The 17,470-nt window shown below is 44.5% G+C and overlaps 1 protein-coding gene across 1 annotated transcript in view; it reads right to left on the bottom strand.

Annotated features, from left to right (window-relative positions):
- LOC308123640 (mitogen-activated protein kinase kinase kinase 11) overlaps positions 1-17,470 on the bottom strand; it is a 54,229-nt gene that overhangs the window by 15,017 nt on the left and 21,742 nt on the right. Inside the window, exons 2-5 of the mRNA XM_080486218.1 lie at positions 11,684-11,864; positions 7,740-7,888; positions 5,843-6,018; positions 3,322-3,568 (exon numbers count right to left, since the gene is read on the bottom strand). Coding sequence (XP_080342344.1) covers positions 3,322-3,568; positions 5,843-6,018; positions 7,740-7,888; positions 11,684-11,864 — 753 coding nt within the window. The remainder of the gene's footprint in view (positions 1-3,321; positions 3,569-5,842; positions 6,019-7,739; positions 7,889-11,683; positions 11,865-17,470) is intronic.

Raw genomic sequence — 17,470 nt, 5'->3', positions numbered from 1 at the left:
AGATGTTTGCAGTAACACTGAAGCAGACCAAAACACAACAAATCGTCAGTTTGACCCGTTCTAATTCACTTCCTGTGTCTGCAACCATTTGGTTTAAAACGTGGCGAACCACACAACAGGGCCTGGGCCGCCTGGCCTCAGACACTGGGATTACCTCGGTTTATACTTAGCCACACAACGACCACAATACAGAACGAATTAGCAAACGAGGTTCGACGGCTCCTCGTCGCTCTTAAACCTTCAGCGCTGCATTGTGACGACAAGTACCGTTTGTGTACGCAACAAATAAATCCTAAAAAAGAGAGAGAGATCTAAGAATGTTCCATCCAAGTGACTCCAGGGTCAAAAAGGCGGGAGCAGGACGGAAGAGAGGACAAGAATAATATTGGTGGAAAGAGGAAGGGAAGGGAGGAGAAAAAAATAGGAAGAATAAAAACACCAACGAGGGAACTGGAAAGGAGGCGGCGGGGGCGAACGGGTGAGGAGAGGAAAACAGAAGGGGGGGTGGGGGGGGGGGGGGGGGGGGGGGTAGAAAGTGAGCGAGGCCACAGCCAGCAGCGAGGCCACGGACAGGAAGCGTCGAGGCGTGGTTGGCTCGCTCTCCCCTCTCATCAACCCCCCTCCGCCACCGCCACATCACCGCCCTGCTGCTGCTGGGAAAGGCCGGACCACAACACACACACACACACACACACACACACACACACACACACACACACACACACACACACACACACACACACACACACACACACACACACACACACACACACACACACACACACACACACACACACACACACACACACACACACACACACACACACACACACACACACACACACACACACACACACACACACACACACACACACACACACACACACACACACACACACACACACACACACACAGCATTTACGCATGCTTGCTCAGCCCAAAATACACTCTCTCTCGCTCTCTCACACACACACACACACACGCATCCAAACAGAGGTTGTGAGCCACTGCAGGCTGTGATAACCGACGCTCTGCAAGTTACTGAAAATGAGTACTTCTATACTCACAGAACGGCTCCTTCAACGCGAGCGCCGCTACTTTACTGGGTAGAGTAAAGAGTTACTCCAGGAAGTAGCTCTTGTGCGCTATCACAGGGGTAAATATTTGCAAAAGGACAATTTCAACATTTAAGTGTTGTTGGAGAATATTTCAAAAATACTTAACCTCTATAATAACGTTAATAATCTGGGTTACCTGAAGTTACATCAAGAAGATGCTCTATAGTATGGAAGTTATCGGAAGTCACGTCAGTTAGAGGAGGAAGATGGTCTGTAATCCGGATTAAATTAATTAGAGGTTAGAAGGTGTTTTATAATCTGGATTATCAGAAATTGAATCAATTAGCGGAAGAAGGTGCTCTATAATCTGGATTATATCCATTAGCGGGTTGAAGATGCTCTATAATCTGGTTTATCTGAAATTACATTAATTAGCGGAGGAAGATGGTCTATAATCCGGATTATCTGAAATTACATCAATTAGTGGAGGAATATATTCTATAATCCGGATTATCTGAATTTACATCAGTTAGTGGAGGAAGATGATCTATAATCTGGATTGAATCAATAAGTGGTTAGAAGATGCTCTATGATATGGATTATCTGAAATTACATCAATTAGTGGAGGAAGATGTTCTATAACCTGGATTATCAAGGGTTGCATCCGTTAGTTGAGGAAGATATTCTATAATCTAGACGTGAGTTGAAGTTACATCAGTTAGTGAAGGAACAGCCTTTCATAATCTGGGAGCTTCTGATCCACCGTGGAGTTTGATGTTATTTGACTGGAACCCGACAGACGTCGTTTTGAGGGGATTTGAGGGAATAAATCAAGAGGGAACAGTCAAACAGGTTTTTAAAGTTATTGTTTGAAGGCAGAAAAAAAAAAAAAAGCACCTGTCTGCAGGTTTTCTTCTCCGGTTTACGTGCCACCAGCCGTCAGCTCCAGCTGCAAACGCAACGCTCCATTTCTCTGTTTCTCTCGTCTCCGGGTGTTTTGTTTTGGACGGTTGTCGTTATTGTCGCTTCTTGAGACTGAGCCAGTAATGGCCCTTGAAATGGGATTTTCTCGTCAACGCTGCCAGACAACTGATAGTTGATTTCTGACAGCTATTCAAAGCTGGTTACAACACCCACAAAAATAGGATTTAGCTTTTTTTCGACAATATGAACCAATACTGGAAAACACCACGCTACAAAATAAGATGGACCAGTCTATATGAGGGGTGTTGAACTCGCTACGTGAGATTAGAGCGTATATAACTATATAAAAACCAAATCACCACTGAAACATGTTGAAAAGCATCAAACTGGTCCAAAATTTACAAGTTGTCCTGCACTATTTTCCTCCTTTTGATGACATTTTCAAGTTAAATGCACCAGTCAGCTGAACTGACTGAATTAAAAAGATGCTTTAAAAGGTCATATTATGCAAAATTCACTTTCTAATGACAGTAATCTAACAGTAATCTGCATCCCCCATGCCTGGAAGGACGCCCCAGAAGTGAAGAAAGTCTGTCCTCACTCTCCCTGGCTTGTTTCAGTTTTTAAAAAGTGTGTTGCTCCAACCAGCCAATCAGAAATCAAACCCTATAGAGTGTCATCAGGGGTTTAGCCAATCCCAATCAAAGTAGACCCTCCCTTTGACTCCTCCCACAATTAGGCAGCTCTGCTCTGGCACATGGCACCACCAGAGGAAGTATTTCCTCCTCTTTCCAAGATGGGCATGTGTGGGCGGAGCCAGTCCAGCTCACACAGACACAGCAGATTCTGAATGCAGCTCCTCTGATCCAATATTCAATTGGAGGAAAATCAAGTAAAAGCAGGATTTGGGGCAATAAACCTTGAATACCGTGTTTTTGGACCAATGAGACCATGTGAACGTGCTGAAAAGCTGCATAATATGAGATCTTTAACAGAAAATACTTAGTTAGAACCGAACCAAGATGGCGGCTCGCTCACAAACTTTCCCTTCTGAAAATTGCGTAATTGTTTTAGTAATAGAAGTATTTATGAAAAACATCAGAATCCAGAAACAAACTGTGCAGTTGCAGAATCTGTCCTCATTTTGGTTTCAGGCCTGCAAGTTTAGACGCTTTACGAAAGCTAGAGAATACCTGCGATGTGGGAAATCGGCACACTGAACCAGTTCCACTTATTTTGAAAGCATCAAACCACTTTGGATTCCAAAAAGCATCAGCTGATCCTCTAATTCCCGAACGTCTAACGGTGAATGAGATGGGGGCGCTCTGGCCCCACCCACCTTGAGGCATGCTGATCTTCTCCCCGTTCTTGCTCTTGAGCTTGTGCTTCTTGAAGGTGCCCTTCCTCTTCTTGACGTTGGGCTTCTCCTGGTTGTGGTTGAGGTGGAGGATGAGGAGGCTGAGCTCGCGCTCGAACACGTCCTGCTCCCACTGGGCCAGCTGCTGCTCGCGCTGCCGCAGGAACTCCTCGTGGGACTTCTGCTCCAGGGCGGCTCGCTTCAGCTCCTCCTCCCGGCACCGCAGCTCCTGGACGGGGAGGAGGAGGAGGAGGAGATCACGCATTAATTACGGTGTCATTCAAGAGGCGTATCATGCGTCTCTAATGGTTCCTTTTCAAGCTTTCCGTCAGGTACGAATTACAGCGGCTTTGGTACATTAATGATTTTTCCTCTGACTCAATCTCGAGCACATGAATCATCAAAGAGCGGAGATCCACCTGGGCCGAGTGCCAGATTAAGTTCACAGTGGTGGAGAATTCTTTAAAGGTCGGGATTATTATCGGTCATCATCCTCTTTTCTCTACGAGGCAAAAATCAGAGCGGAGCGGCGACTCGCTGGAATAACTGGAAAGATAGCAACGTTCACACGCCAACGGGTTCAAGTGAAAACTCTAAAAACTGTCTTCGTTTACACGACGAAAATACAAAACACTGACAACGCAACTTTTCAAAAACGCTCGTGTACCTTGTAAACACCTCAGTCCAGATTTGAAGATTAGGATTTTTTTACGGCCGTTTTCTTTTTATTCTCCTCTAAAACTAAAATGAAAATATCAGACATAGAGTGCACATATTTTCTTTATATCGCATTCAAAAAAAAACAACTGTGTTTTATTTTATTTTTTCCAATAACTGAGAATGGCTTGTATTCATCAGTTTGCCTCCCTCCCACACATTTTCAAATATGCTCTTATGTATAATAATCATTCATTCACTGATCCGTCCAGTATTTTCACGAGATATACTTCCACTTTGTGAAATTTGTAATATTATAATATGTACTGCATTCGGTTATAATGTAAAAGCTGAGTAACATGGGTATATGTAAGGTATATATGACTGTGAAATGTTTATAATGTACAATTTAAAGCTTATCTATGAATGATTAGAAATCACATCCATGTAATGAGTGATAACTACAAGATATCTGTGCAACGTAAATATATAAAATAAGACTTTGAAGCCTTTTGTTTATTTTGAAAAGAGGTACGACTGCAAAAGTTCTTCATGTAGCGTTTCAAAAAGTTCAGTTTTCCCCCATTTCCATGGAGACGGACTCAGTATCTTCGAAAAGTTGCATTTCCTCGGAGATGGAGCATTTTTAAAAAGTTGTGTTTTCACCTTTTCCATGGAGATGGAGCTCATTAAAAAAGTGGCGTTTTCCCTTGTTTAGACGGAGATGGAGCATATTCATAAAGCTGCATTTCCCCCCGTTTACACAGTCAGAGAGGTTTTTTTTGAAGTTATGTTTTCACCCGTTTCCATGGAGAGGGAGAGAATTTTAAAAAAAAATAGCATTTTCCCCCCACATTGTCATGGAGACTGGGTCAGAGCGTCTTTGAAAAGTTGGATTTCCCCCGTTTAGACGGAGCTGGAGCATTTTCAAAAAAAATTATTTTTCCTCCTTTGACAAAGAGTAAGATTTGCAGCATTTTCAAAAAGTTCCACTTTGGGAGTCGTTTTTTCGATTTTCACTTGAAAACATTAAAACGGGGCCTTAACGTGAGTGCTTCTGCTGACTCAACACTGCCACCTACTGGGCAAAACTGGGAAGTACTCTTGGTTTTTATCTTTAACTTCAGACTATGTTGTTTTTCCATTTATTCCTTCATTCATTTGTTAGATGGTGTTTGAAGGACTTCGTGTCACTAATATAATGTAGCCATAACAGGTAAAGTTTGACATCCTGCCACCTGCTATCGGAACACAACCACATTTTATAGAATGAGGGTTAATTAGAAATAAAATCAATATACGGAAAATTCCTTGAGAAGGAAAAAAGTCAAGTATGACAAAAAAAAAGAGTTGCTTGTCAAGAAGATGGGGACGTTAAAACAGCACAAACCGAGACGCCGCACTATGAAATGAACGGACTCTTTCTAAACCTACAAAATTGGCTCCGCAATCGCATTTTAAACAAACCGGCGTTGGACATTAGAGAGAACGACACCCAGGCTCCACTTAAACGTAATGCTATATTTAATCAAGAGGAGCTCAATTGTTATTTGCGCTGCGCCGTCCTGCTAATGCAGGAATGTACATTTCCAGCCCCCCTTCACCTTTCCATTGCGCTGATGAGGTGTAACTAAAGCTGCACCTCATTAAAGTCAAACATACAAACCAATGAGGAGGAAACAAGATGGAGTGAAGCTCTGTTTTCCGGGGACTTGCAGGCACCATTAGCCGACTTTATTGCTCCGACGGGCTCGTTTCTCCTGCAAAGTTAGTTCTGGAGTACGGCTCCACCTTTATCTAAAGCTCCACGCCGTGACGGTACGGATGCTGTCGGGCGGCGTCTCACCTTCTCTTTTGCCCGCAGCTCATCAAACATGTCCTGGATCTCCAGCTTCCAGTCCTCCTGCAGGGAGTGGAAGGAGTCCTGCGGCATCTCCTCCTTCACCTGCTGCTCCAGCGCCGTCAGTTGGGTCAGGATGGAGCCAAAATTGGGTCTGCGGTGGGGGTCCTGGTCCCAGCACTCTGTTGGACGCACACGCAGCGGGGCACAATCAGACATCGGGGCGTGACTCGTGGCAAAGCTGCACTAATGCGACACTTCAGACTCATTACAGCTACAATGGCGCTCCATCAAGCTGTCCTGGAGCGGGAGACCAATGCAGAAAATTATAGATACTAGAATCAGAGGGCACTATTTCTTGGGGAATTGGGAATCAAGGGACCTGAAAAAAACCTCATTACCCATAATCCTCACATATAGTGATGTGCTTTGAAGAAGGAAAGAAGAAACAAATGTCATCGGCCCATTGAGAGCTGTCAGCTCCGATTTTAAAGACGCCGGCCGATACTGAAGTGACCTGCTGAGATGAATCCGTTCACGTAGCAGCCGGCGAATTGCCGCCGCCAAGTTTTTATTTACGTGGGTTTCGGGCCCTTTTGTGAGCACAGTTTCCACTTGAGCTGATCACTTATTCAAAGTGTTTTTGCTTAACTAATTTGCTGCGGGGAGATTTGCATAATTCGCTGCAAAACTTTGGGCATTACAAGCAGATCAAAAAACCGATGCGATGATTAATTAATCCTCTGAGGCGGCTAGCGGTGATTTAATCTCTCGCTTTTTGGAGAAATAAGATCAAAACAGACAAGCTGACATCAAAAGAATGTGCAGTTTGGACCTCACTTACATGACATCATTCATCACAGATTTCTTTACGAATGATGCTGGTGTCAAATTACAGGTGCTGTATGCTGCATTGCGTGCAGGTTTGGTACGACTGAAACAGGCTTCTAAAAAGCCGCCCATTTAGTAGAAACTGTTGAAGAGGTGATAGAATTTCACAACAGGTTTCCTAATAGATGATGCTGGTGTCAAATTACAAGCACTTGATGTTGCATGTGTGCAGTGTGGGAATTGCAGAAAAGGCTTTATGGCAACGGGTGAATCAGAAGAAATTTTATTTGCAGATGTCTCTATAGATGATGCTGGTGATAAATTACAAGCGTTCAATGCTGCGTGTGTGTGAAGCCTCAAGCATTGCTGAAAATAAAAGCTTCCTGGAAGTGAGCCAATCAGAAATAAATCATTCGCAACAGCCGATGTCATCTCACTGCAGACAGACCTAATGGATGAGGCTGGTGTCAAATTACAAACATTTACACTGTATGTGTGCAGGTAGCTGAAAGAAGGGCTTTGTGAAAGTGGGCAAATTGGAAGATACAAAAAACTTTTAAAAGCTGTCATTTTGTTGAATACTTCCTGTTAGAGGATGCTGGTGTCAAATTACAAGCATTTGATGTTGCAGATGAACACACCAGGCAATTCTGAAAGAAAAGCTTCCAAAAAGTTGCACATTCGAAGGAATCTATCGGAAATAACTAAGATCATTTTACTACAGGTTTCCTTGTAGATGAAGCTGATGTCAAATTACAAGCACTTGGCGTGAAGGGACGTCGTTGTTGGAAGAAAGGCTTCTGGACACAGGCAAACGAGCTGATGTCATCTCATTACAAATTGCCTAATGAAGGATGCTGGTGTCAAATTACAATCATCTGTCGGCGCCGCAGACTGTATGTGTCAACTGCTGAAAGAACGACTTCCGGCCGGCTGGCAGAAATTGTTTGCAAAAGCTGACAATAGAGATGATGGTGGTGTCAAATTACAAGCGAGTCATAATCTATGCAGAATCCAAACCGTTGTGAAATCGGTCGGCTAAGGAGAAGAAGGGCCAGGTTTGTTTTCCTACCCGACATGAGCTGGCTGAAGGGCTCGGGGCAGGTGGAGGGGATGGGCAGGGTGAGCTTGTTGACGGCGACTCCGTAGGCGACGGCCAGTCCGTCGATCCCTTTGTACGGAGCCTCTCCCGTGAGCAGCTCCCACAGCAGAACGCCATAACTGGAGGGAGGGAGGAAAAAAACAACCAAACATGAAAACGGTGGAATCAGAGCTGAATCCGTCACAGGAAACATCCCTGAAATCCTTCAAAGGATCAACCCGCACATGTGCAGTCGGAACGTTGTGGTAGAAATGAAGTGGCGCCAATCGCCAGCCGTTTGCACCATAGAAGAAGAGCCACAATTTGTTTATGGATGCTACGAATTTGACGAAGGAAATTTATGAGCGAGAGCACGAGATTAGATTTCCATTGTTTCCACTGTTTCGAGTACAAAAGGACGATAGAATTGTGTGAAGTTATTCTTCTACCGACCCGCTTTTCAACACACATATGGAGATATGCTGCTGAATGAGCTTAAAAGGGGAATATATCCCACATGTTTATGACACATTCAAGCATTTTTACTCATTTGCTGTAAAACATAAAAAATCTACGACCGAACCGCCAAAAATACAATCGTTCAAACATTGTACATGACGTCAACGACGTTCAATATATTACTGCTGTTTTTGACACAGTTGCAGGAGGTCAATTCGTTGAATCCAAGTTTATTTCCAACATTCATCTTTTTTTGTGCAGTGAAACATTCAAGTTTGATGAAAGGCCAGCGCATGCAGAGCTCATGCACACACACACGCACGCGCGCGCGGGTCGTCACACAATGGCGGCGCGGCCCCGACGTCCTCAGAAGATGAAGCGTGGCGCAGGACTTAGATCTCCCACACTGTCAATTAGCCCCGAGTGAACGCACCGCTAAGTGGAGAGCGCAGGCCGCAGCTCTTTTTTTATTTAGTTCTTTAATTACAACACACACACACACACACACACACACACACACACACACACACACACACACACACACACACACACACACACACACACACACACACACACACACACACACACACACACACACACACACACACACACACACACACACACACACACACACACACACACACACACACACACACACACACACACACACACACACACACACACACACACACACACACACACACACACACACACACACACACACAGTGTGACTGTGCAGAAGCAGGGTTCGCCGTCGACTTGCCCCGAGGCGGCCATCGTCTCTGCGTGGCGGCTTTCAGACGGGGCGGAGAAGATGTGGGAGAATAGGAGAACAAAGATTAGCCTTCGTTGGAGCGCGCGGGCCTCGCCGCTTTTGCGACTCTTCACATATCGTGGCGCGACGGCCGTGAAAACGAGCGTTCGTCGTCGAAAGACGTAAACTTAGGAGGCCTGTCGGAGCGCGAGACGGCAACGAGCCAATTAAAGGTGGCGTAACCGTGTACTTATGCGTGTAGCTCTAGTTTTGTATCGTGAACACACCTACGGTCCCCACTAGCAGAGTCTCCCAAACGGCGCAATTCTTTACTTGCTTGTTCATTTTTGCTTGATTTTTGATTCTGGGATCATGCGTTGTGACGACACAATGCATGATCCCAGAATCTATTGCAGTTTAGTAAATATTTTACGATACACACGTTGCCAATGTTGACGTTGCAATAACGAGATATTTGTTATATATTGTGCAGCCGTATTTTCAAGCATTTATTTACAGCCCCTAATGGCCCCTTAACAATATTATCTTACAACGCATTACTGTATTGTGATATTTGACTAAGGCCCTGTTTACGTGCATCTTTTTAGTGTTTTTGTCTTAGAAAAGTATTGAGTTTTCATGTTGGGCCACTAGTGGGTGCCGTTTCTTGTTTTTGTAATGAAACAATAGACACACGCCACAGAGAATGGCGGGGAATTGTCCATCTACTCGCGCATGTGCAGACCTATTTACTACGGCTGTGCGCAGTAGCAGCATTTCTGAAAAGTAGGTTTTTCTCTCGTTTCCATGGAGATGGAGTCGGAGCATTGTCAAAAAGTTGCGCTTTCAGTGGCTCCGAGCACGGTTGTTGTTGAAAACGGGCAACCAAAACGCAACAAAAGTTTTCAGTTTTCCCTATGAAATGTGTAAACTTGAGCCTGAAAGTTATTTGGTGTGAAGCGAAGAAAAAGGAACAGTTTGATCTAAAGTGTCCGGGAGTGGCTGCTATGACAACAATGCAGAAAAGCTGCAGATGTTATTGTCACAAGTTATCTACATTTCCCGGCCTGCTCAGTAAAAACTCCCCTGCGAGCGTCACCAACACACAGCAGCTAAAAGCTATCATGATCCCCTCTCAGCAAATCACATACTGTTCCAGCCATTATTATAGAACCACAAACCATAATCAGGGGACTCCACTCTTTATGTGCAAACACACACATGCTCACGCACACGCACACGCAGAGCTATTCCCAGATAAAGGGCTGTGGTCGGGTCTGGTGTGTGGCCTCCTTCCCCGTCTAAAGCGCAGACAATGGGACAGTGTGCAGCACACATGTCCCACAACAAAGCACAGAGCAGCTCTTTGAAGAGACGCCATCACATGGTCGCGGCGGCCTCGCCCGCGATCTGTCCCCTCCGCCGCTCCTGAAGACTTCGCACACGGATCGGTCCACTATCCTCACGGCGGGGTCAGACACCGGGAGGAGACACGAGGTCCAGGGAGGACCAACAACAACACTGGACTGTGTTGCTCGCTTTGTTCTGCTCATCAGTCGGCTCTCTACGCCACACTTTGTGACCTCCGATACTCACGTCTCCCTCGTGGGCTTCGTCTGATTGGACAAATGTGTTGACATGCATAACATAAACAATGCATGTCATTGACCAGTATCGAACCATCAACCTTGGGAATGGAAGAAACAACCAGCGGAGCCATGTTGACCCATAAAACTACAACTTAACTCTAATCTAATCTCATTTATAGCCATCTATTTTTTTTAAAGCAACTACTAGAGATTGAGTAGTTATTACGAGCAGTTTATATCCCACACTGCACTACTAATACTATGTTATGCAACGAGTACACAATACATGTACAATTAAGTGTTATTTTAGAGTTTCCAGCATCCATCTGAGGGATTTCTCAGGCGTGTATCTCTGAAGACATTTATAGTTGTGCATCTTCACCTGACTGGAGCAGGGAGTCTTTGTAATTTGACCCCAGTCTCACTGTCCAGCCATGTTATTTGCCAGAGCTGATGACTTTGCAAAGAAATTCATTTATTTTTTTTCTTTGCCTGGAATGAAAATGTCTCAGTATTTCTTCCAGTTTTCCCTACATATCACAAAGGGCACAGCAGGATCCCTGAGAGCACTGGTCTCAAGATATCGCAGTAGAGTTTGAGCGTTAAATTACTTTTATCTAAAGTTTTTTCCGCTCACAAATAAAAATGACCTTCCAGCCTAAAAATAAGCTGGCCGTGCATGAAAAGAAACAGCAGGAGGAGGAGAAAAAGTAGAGAAAAAACTTGGAAAATGTTTCAAAAAGCGGTTTCTTCTAGTGGTCAAATAGGAGCACAAAGGTGATTCTACTGTTTGCAGTTTGGTATTATCAGTTGAAATAAAAAAAATAAAATGCACCCAGTTCCGAATAAAACGCTATGATCATTAACAATGGCGAGAACGTGGACATTCGCATGGACAGACGACCAAGATGTATGAGCTGTTACTCGACTATAAAACTAACCAGTCCCAGGAGAGTATGGACCGTTGTCGTGTAAACAGACACTCGGCATGCGACAGACGTTTTCCTTTTTCATTTGAAAATGTCGAGGGAACGCAGCCCGAGACCCCCGCCCTACACCACACATCCTGGATGTGCTTCGGCTGGATTCAACTGCAATTTACACAGCAGCTCAACATCAGGGAACACGCTCACCTCCAGACATCGCTGCCCTTGGAGAAGGTGGAGGACTTGATGACCTCGGGCGCCATCCAGGCGTAGGTGCCGGCGGTGCTCATCTTCGTGGTCTTGTGCCACTCTCTCGCCAGGCCGAAGTCGGTAATCTTCAACGTCAAACCCTCCATACATTCGTTCTCGATGGGCTGGGCCAGGAGGACTGCAGGAAAACAAAACACGTGTTAAGAATATTCTCTTTGTAAAAGTTGATGCGAGACAGTTTCTCTCTCACTTCCTCTTCCTTCTTCTTGACGAAAACATTGTCACAGTTTGCTCCCATTCGACTTATCGGAGTTAAGATTCTAACACACCTACTGTAATGACATTGCAAAGTACAGAAATCTGGGGTTTTTCAGGTCGAGTGTCGACGGCGTGAGACTGGGAACTGAGCCAAAACCGGTTTCCACAAAAAATAAAGGAAATGACCAACAAGACTGAAGTAAATCTGGTGCATTGACTGGTAGCAGGAGATCGTTTAGGATCAAACTGTTGGAACACATAGAGACACTATGATTTTATAAATTAGGCCTTTTCCATACAACAGCAATCGATTCGGGATTGTTCTTGCATTTTCATTTCATAAATATTTTTTACCTTCAGACAGTAATGTTTTGAAAATGATCCTCGTACGCACCAGAAATGCTGAAAAGTAGTGGTAGTATGCAACCTGGCCACTCGTAGGTGCTGTTTCACCCGTTTATAAGAAATGTGTCTCCCTGCATGCAGATGTTGTAGTAAATGTTAGTAAAAGTACATTTTGTCAGAGAAGCGCCCTTTAACTCTTAAAAGTGAGCAACACAAACAACATGCTGTATCCCTCTCCTGTCACCGTCACGCATGAGCAGAAACAAATACTCATTATGACCGAGGTACACATGCGTAAGTACGAAGATCTTCGAGAACTCTGGAAGCCATTTTCGTAACGGTTTTGTTTTCAGGGACTGCGGACACAGTTTTAGCGTCAACAAGCAGCCAAGATGCAACAGCGGTTTGCTATTTTCACTGGAAAATGTTGCATGAACAGAGCCTCTGTCTACGGTGGAGACACTTACCGGGAAACGGTTTAAGAGTTCGAGGAAACGCTCTCAGGAGAAAGATGTGGCGTGCTCAGAAATGAATACACGTCAAATGTTTTAGACTCTAAAGGTTTCCCACCAGATCCCTACAAATCCTCCGGCAACGCAGCCGTGATGTTTTGAAACTCTTCAGACCAAATCTATGGGTTTGACTAGACTCCCGTTAGCCCCGCCCACTGGAAATTAATTCACAAAGCAACACTTAAATAGTGAAATAATCCACGTTTTTACAGAAAATATATTTTATTGAACTGATGACATATTTCTGCATTTAATTCCAACTTTAATTGAACACATTATTTGATAGTGTACAACATTTCCTCTGCGGTAGCCCAAAATCCAATGAGGTCAATCCAGTGTGAGGGAAAACCTCTGTGCCGGTTTTCAAAACACTGCAACAATGCATACCTGAGATGTTGCATTGGCTACGTGTTGGGAAGTCTCAGTGACATTTACAGGTAGAAAATTGCAGCAAATCAACGAGGATGGACAGACGGACAAACAACCAGAAACACCTGAGCCGTTCTCAAACCTGAGAAACTTCTTAGTGGCTTTAAAGAAAGTGAAATGCGAGTTTTTTACTTAGCATATAATGCTAATGCTAACATAAGCAACTCAAGCATTTGACTCAAATATCACACGTCGGTTACAGTGCATGTTTGCAATCGCAACACTAGATGGACAAACAGTTTTAGTTTGGGGTTTTTTTAGTTCTCATGAAGGAAATCCGGATTTGTCGGTTCTTTTTTGCTGCACGTTTCATCATTCTGAGGTATAAAAGCACATGAACGCTCTGACGTTTGAGGAACGGGTTGCGAAATAAGACCATCTGAGAAGCACATGCAGCAGTAACTGGTGGTTTACACCAGCAACTCGCTGCCTTGCATTAAACAAGGCTGGAGTTAGAGTTCCTATTCGCCCTGCCAATCCTAAAACTCTCAGAGTTACGGGGTAGAAAAGATACCAGGGATGTATCGATACAAATTTGTTCTTTAAAGCACAAGTACTAAGCTTTAGCTACTTGCCGATACTGAGTACCAATACGAGGGCCTATTAATAGCTCCATATGCAAATGCGACGCAAAGTCTAGACCTCAGTTCAAACCACTTCTGCGTTGATGCGTCGCTTAGCATCTGTTTCTTTAGCTTTTCACCTCCTCTTGATATTTTGGCAAAGCATAATTTACAGTCCGATACTTTTCTCATTCTCACTCATTAAATATATTCCAAATATATTATACATATACGTATATTGATAATAAATTATATGAAATGAAATATTAAAGAATCTCCCAACTACTCGGGCTCGAGACCCGATAACGGTGTAGGTGCATCTGTAAGAGTTACCTCTAAAAATACCTGCAGTACAAGATGTCCTTCAAGATTCTTTTGGTTCCATCAGAACTTTTAACCCCTGTAATATCCCCCCAGCACCCCCGCCACCATGTGATTGTCAGGACAGCAATGTCAGTACAGAGCTTGTCTACTTCGTTAGAATGTCTTTCAAGTCTGATATCAATTCAATCCACATGTGGATGGTGCTTCGTGTCGCATCATTGCCTCTTGCCGATGACAGTTCTAGATAGGCAATGTCCGAAAAGCTCCGAAGCCAGTGAGTACTTGAGATGTCACGCGTGGGGGTTTCCAGGCAAAGGTATTCATGGCGCATGAGATTTATTCACACGAACTCAAAGCAACAACACGACAGAGGTATGAAACATCTGTCATAAGGGACAACCCACCCAAGCTGCGTCCTATCACGATGACTCCTAGCGTGGGTCCAAATATTTTCTTTCGTGGAGAAAAATGGACGAAACACAACAGAGTCGTAAATCCGTTGATCAAACGACCGACCGGCAGGCAAACGTTGCATTATTCCCCGACATTAATCTCCTCCTGCATCTTATCTCAGGCCTGCAGACCACCGTCATGTAGCCACCGAGTTTCAGACGCGTCCAAAGCAGACTGGGCAGTCGTTTTTAAATCCCCGCTGTGGAGCTCTATCGATCACTTGCTTTTTTTTTACGACCTCCTGTGATCCTCCGTCACGTGGGCCCACCGGTATCCCACCGCGCTGAGGGAAGAGGATCTCCAATCTTCAATCATTCCACTTTCCTCTGTGATGTGATTTCATATGCCGAAGCGCTTCCTGGAGTCTTCTTAATGTCGACGGTTGTGGTCGTAACTTTGACGAATGTGGCCATATCACAATCAAATTTCATCAGGACAATTGAATGAGTTTTTTTTTTTTTCTTCTTTCAGCACCACACATATGGAGCCTTAGAGCCCATTTATACTGGATCTCTTCATACCTGAGGAAATGTAATCGACACAGAAAATGTAAAGTCAAGAAGGGGATGAAGTTTGAGAACTGCGTGATACCAAATGGAAAATTGAGAGGTTTTTTTGCACTACACATTAAAGTAGAGCTGCACCATATAAGGTGCCATAATGTCATTGCATTTTCCACCTTTAGCATTAGGATTATGACTCTCAAACAATTTACTCCAAGTATATTTAGTGTCTTTGTGCTTTGATGTTCATTCTTCCAAATAACAGTGCTCTTTCTCTTGCCCCGAATTTACACCAGCGTTCACTGGGCCAGCGAAGTTTGTTGACTTGAAATAAAATAAAATGCATTATGAAACCCGAAGGGAAATACATTGCTCTGTTCCTTGTCTGTTTACACACGCATGTGCAGAAGAACTATTTACTATGGCCGTGGCGCGCATGTACATTCGCAACGTTTTCCAAAAAATTTAGTTTTCCTCCGTTATCATGGAGATGTTTTCAAAAAGTTGTGTTTTTAGTGGCCACCATTGTCGTGCAAAGGGGCACACCAAACACATCAAAAAATTTCATTTTTACCTTGAAGACATTCACGTGAAAACCTTTATTACATTTAACCAGATTAATTGGTACTTTATTGCCCAAACTACACAATTACAACGATTCAAGTATTCTCACTATGGCAGCTATTAAACTTGTACTTTGCTGTTGCCGTTACGACAATATTCACCCCCAAACTGCTCCTAATGGAAGGCCTGGGCGCCTTGCATGGCAGCCGCCTTCACTGGTGTGTGAATGTGTGTGTGTGAATGGGCGAATGTGCGGAAAAGTGTTATATAAGTGAAATCCATCTGCATCATGCTCAAATGAAAAACCTGGTAACATTCAAAGTTACTTTCACTTTTTTGCGGCACACCTACTGACCTATATACGTAGTACCAACACTCTGCTTATGAGACTTTATAAAAGCCAACAACAACAACGGCTTCAAAATCCTGTTTATACTCGTTTAAGTTTCACCCGAATGAGACAGGTACAACCAGATAAATCACACAAAAAGGGTTACACAAGACTGAGTCCACCTAAACAAAAACAAGCCCAATAATAAAAAAAAGAAAACCGTTGGAAAAACGACCGGGAGGCAGATGCTTTCTGGTCAGCAGCCAGTCTTATGCAATCCCGAGACGTTGAGAGGCCTGCCCAGCAAGTTCCTGCGAAAAAACAAGGCCGTAACGCCGAGGATGTCGGTCGCTGCGGTGTGACTCGGCATCACATGCCTCGGTATGATCGGCAGTCGTGCCTCTCTTCCCCTTTGCTGGCAGAGAGCGGGCACCCGCTCAGGGCGAGAGAGTCTGGAGGAGCAGTGAAAGAATTCGACTTATTATAGGGAAGTAGGACTGCTGCTATTTGCAGGCACTTTCCGACTTTCAGGGCTTTCTGTTTTCTTTTTCTTCCCCCCCGTTCCTTCGACTTCACTGAAAAAAACCTATTTTCTTCAGACTGTTATTTTTTTTTTTTCCTCCCCTCATCTCCACCACACACAAATATCAACTTTATCTACTTGTGCACATACAGCCGCTCCACTCTTGCGCCCTTTGTCTTGGCCGGCCGTGCTCAGACATCCTGTGCAGTCCCTCGTAGCCCAGAGGCGGCGGCTTTGACGTCACAAAGGAATGCATCACAAGAGGTTGTGTTGTCCGCTCGCCGTGCATGCTCGTGTGTGTGTGTGTGTGTGTAGGGGGACGATGAGAGACCCTTTCATAAAGCCTTCACACACTTCAGCTGCACTTCCAGGTGCCGTATGCAGCGGCCGGTTGTTGATGGCAGGTGCAAAACTAATAAAAAAGAAAAAAAGAAAGTGCCGTTTTCTCAACGTTTTAAAGCCACAAGCTTTATATATTGAGTCTTGTCCCACAAAAAAAAAAAAAAGAAAGAAACTAGCGATTAAATGGAAAGAGTAGCCAAAGGCCAAAACAAAAAACAGTGGAAAGAGGCAAAGAAAAAGAGCTGGCTCTTTTCAAGTTCCTGCAGAAAATCTATCTTTTGGGTCGATTATACACCTGAGTCATTGTTTGTGTCACTTCCACAGGCCCTTCGAGGAACGAGCAGGCTGGTTTACGGTTTACTGGCCCCGATGCCTTCATGCTGCCCTCTGCTTGGTTAGAAACAGGCCGCGGTCACTCGCCCACATCCCCACAGGGGAGGGGGTCTGCGGGCGGGTCTGGTCCGCGACCCCTGCTCCTGGCACGGGACGACGGGGTTAACGGAACTTCACTACCTGAGATTACAAAGACTCAACGAGTGCGGCACCATTTAGGGAGATTAGTAGTGAAGGGTTATGCTCCCGTGGCTCCAACCAGAGGGCGTTAACCACGATGTCGGCTGTCATCATGTGACTGGGC

Source organism: Lipophrys pholis (assembly GCF_963383615.2).
Source record: "Lipophrys pholis genome assembly, chromosome: 18".
In the NCBI taxonomy this organism is placed as follows: domain Eukaryota; kingdom Metazoa; phylum Chordata; class Actinopteri; order Blenniiformes; family Blenniidae; genus Lipophrys; species Lipophrys pholis.
Note: the sequence above shows the minus strand (reverse complement) of the source record. Positions and strands in the feature narration are given on the sequence as shown.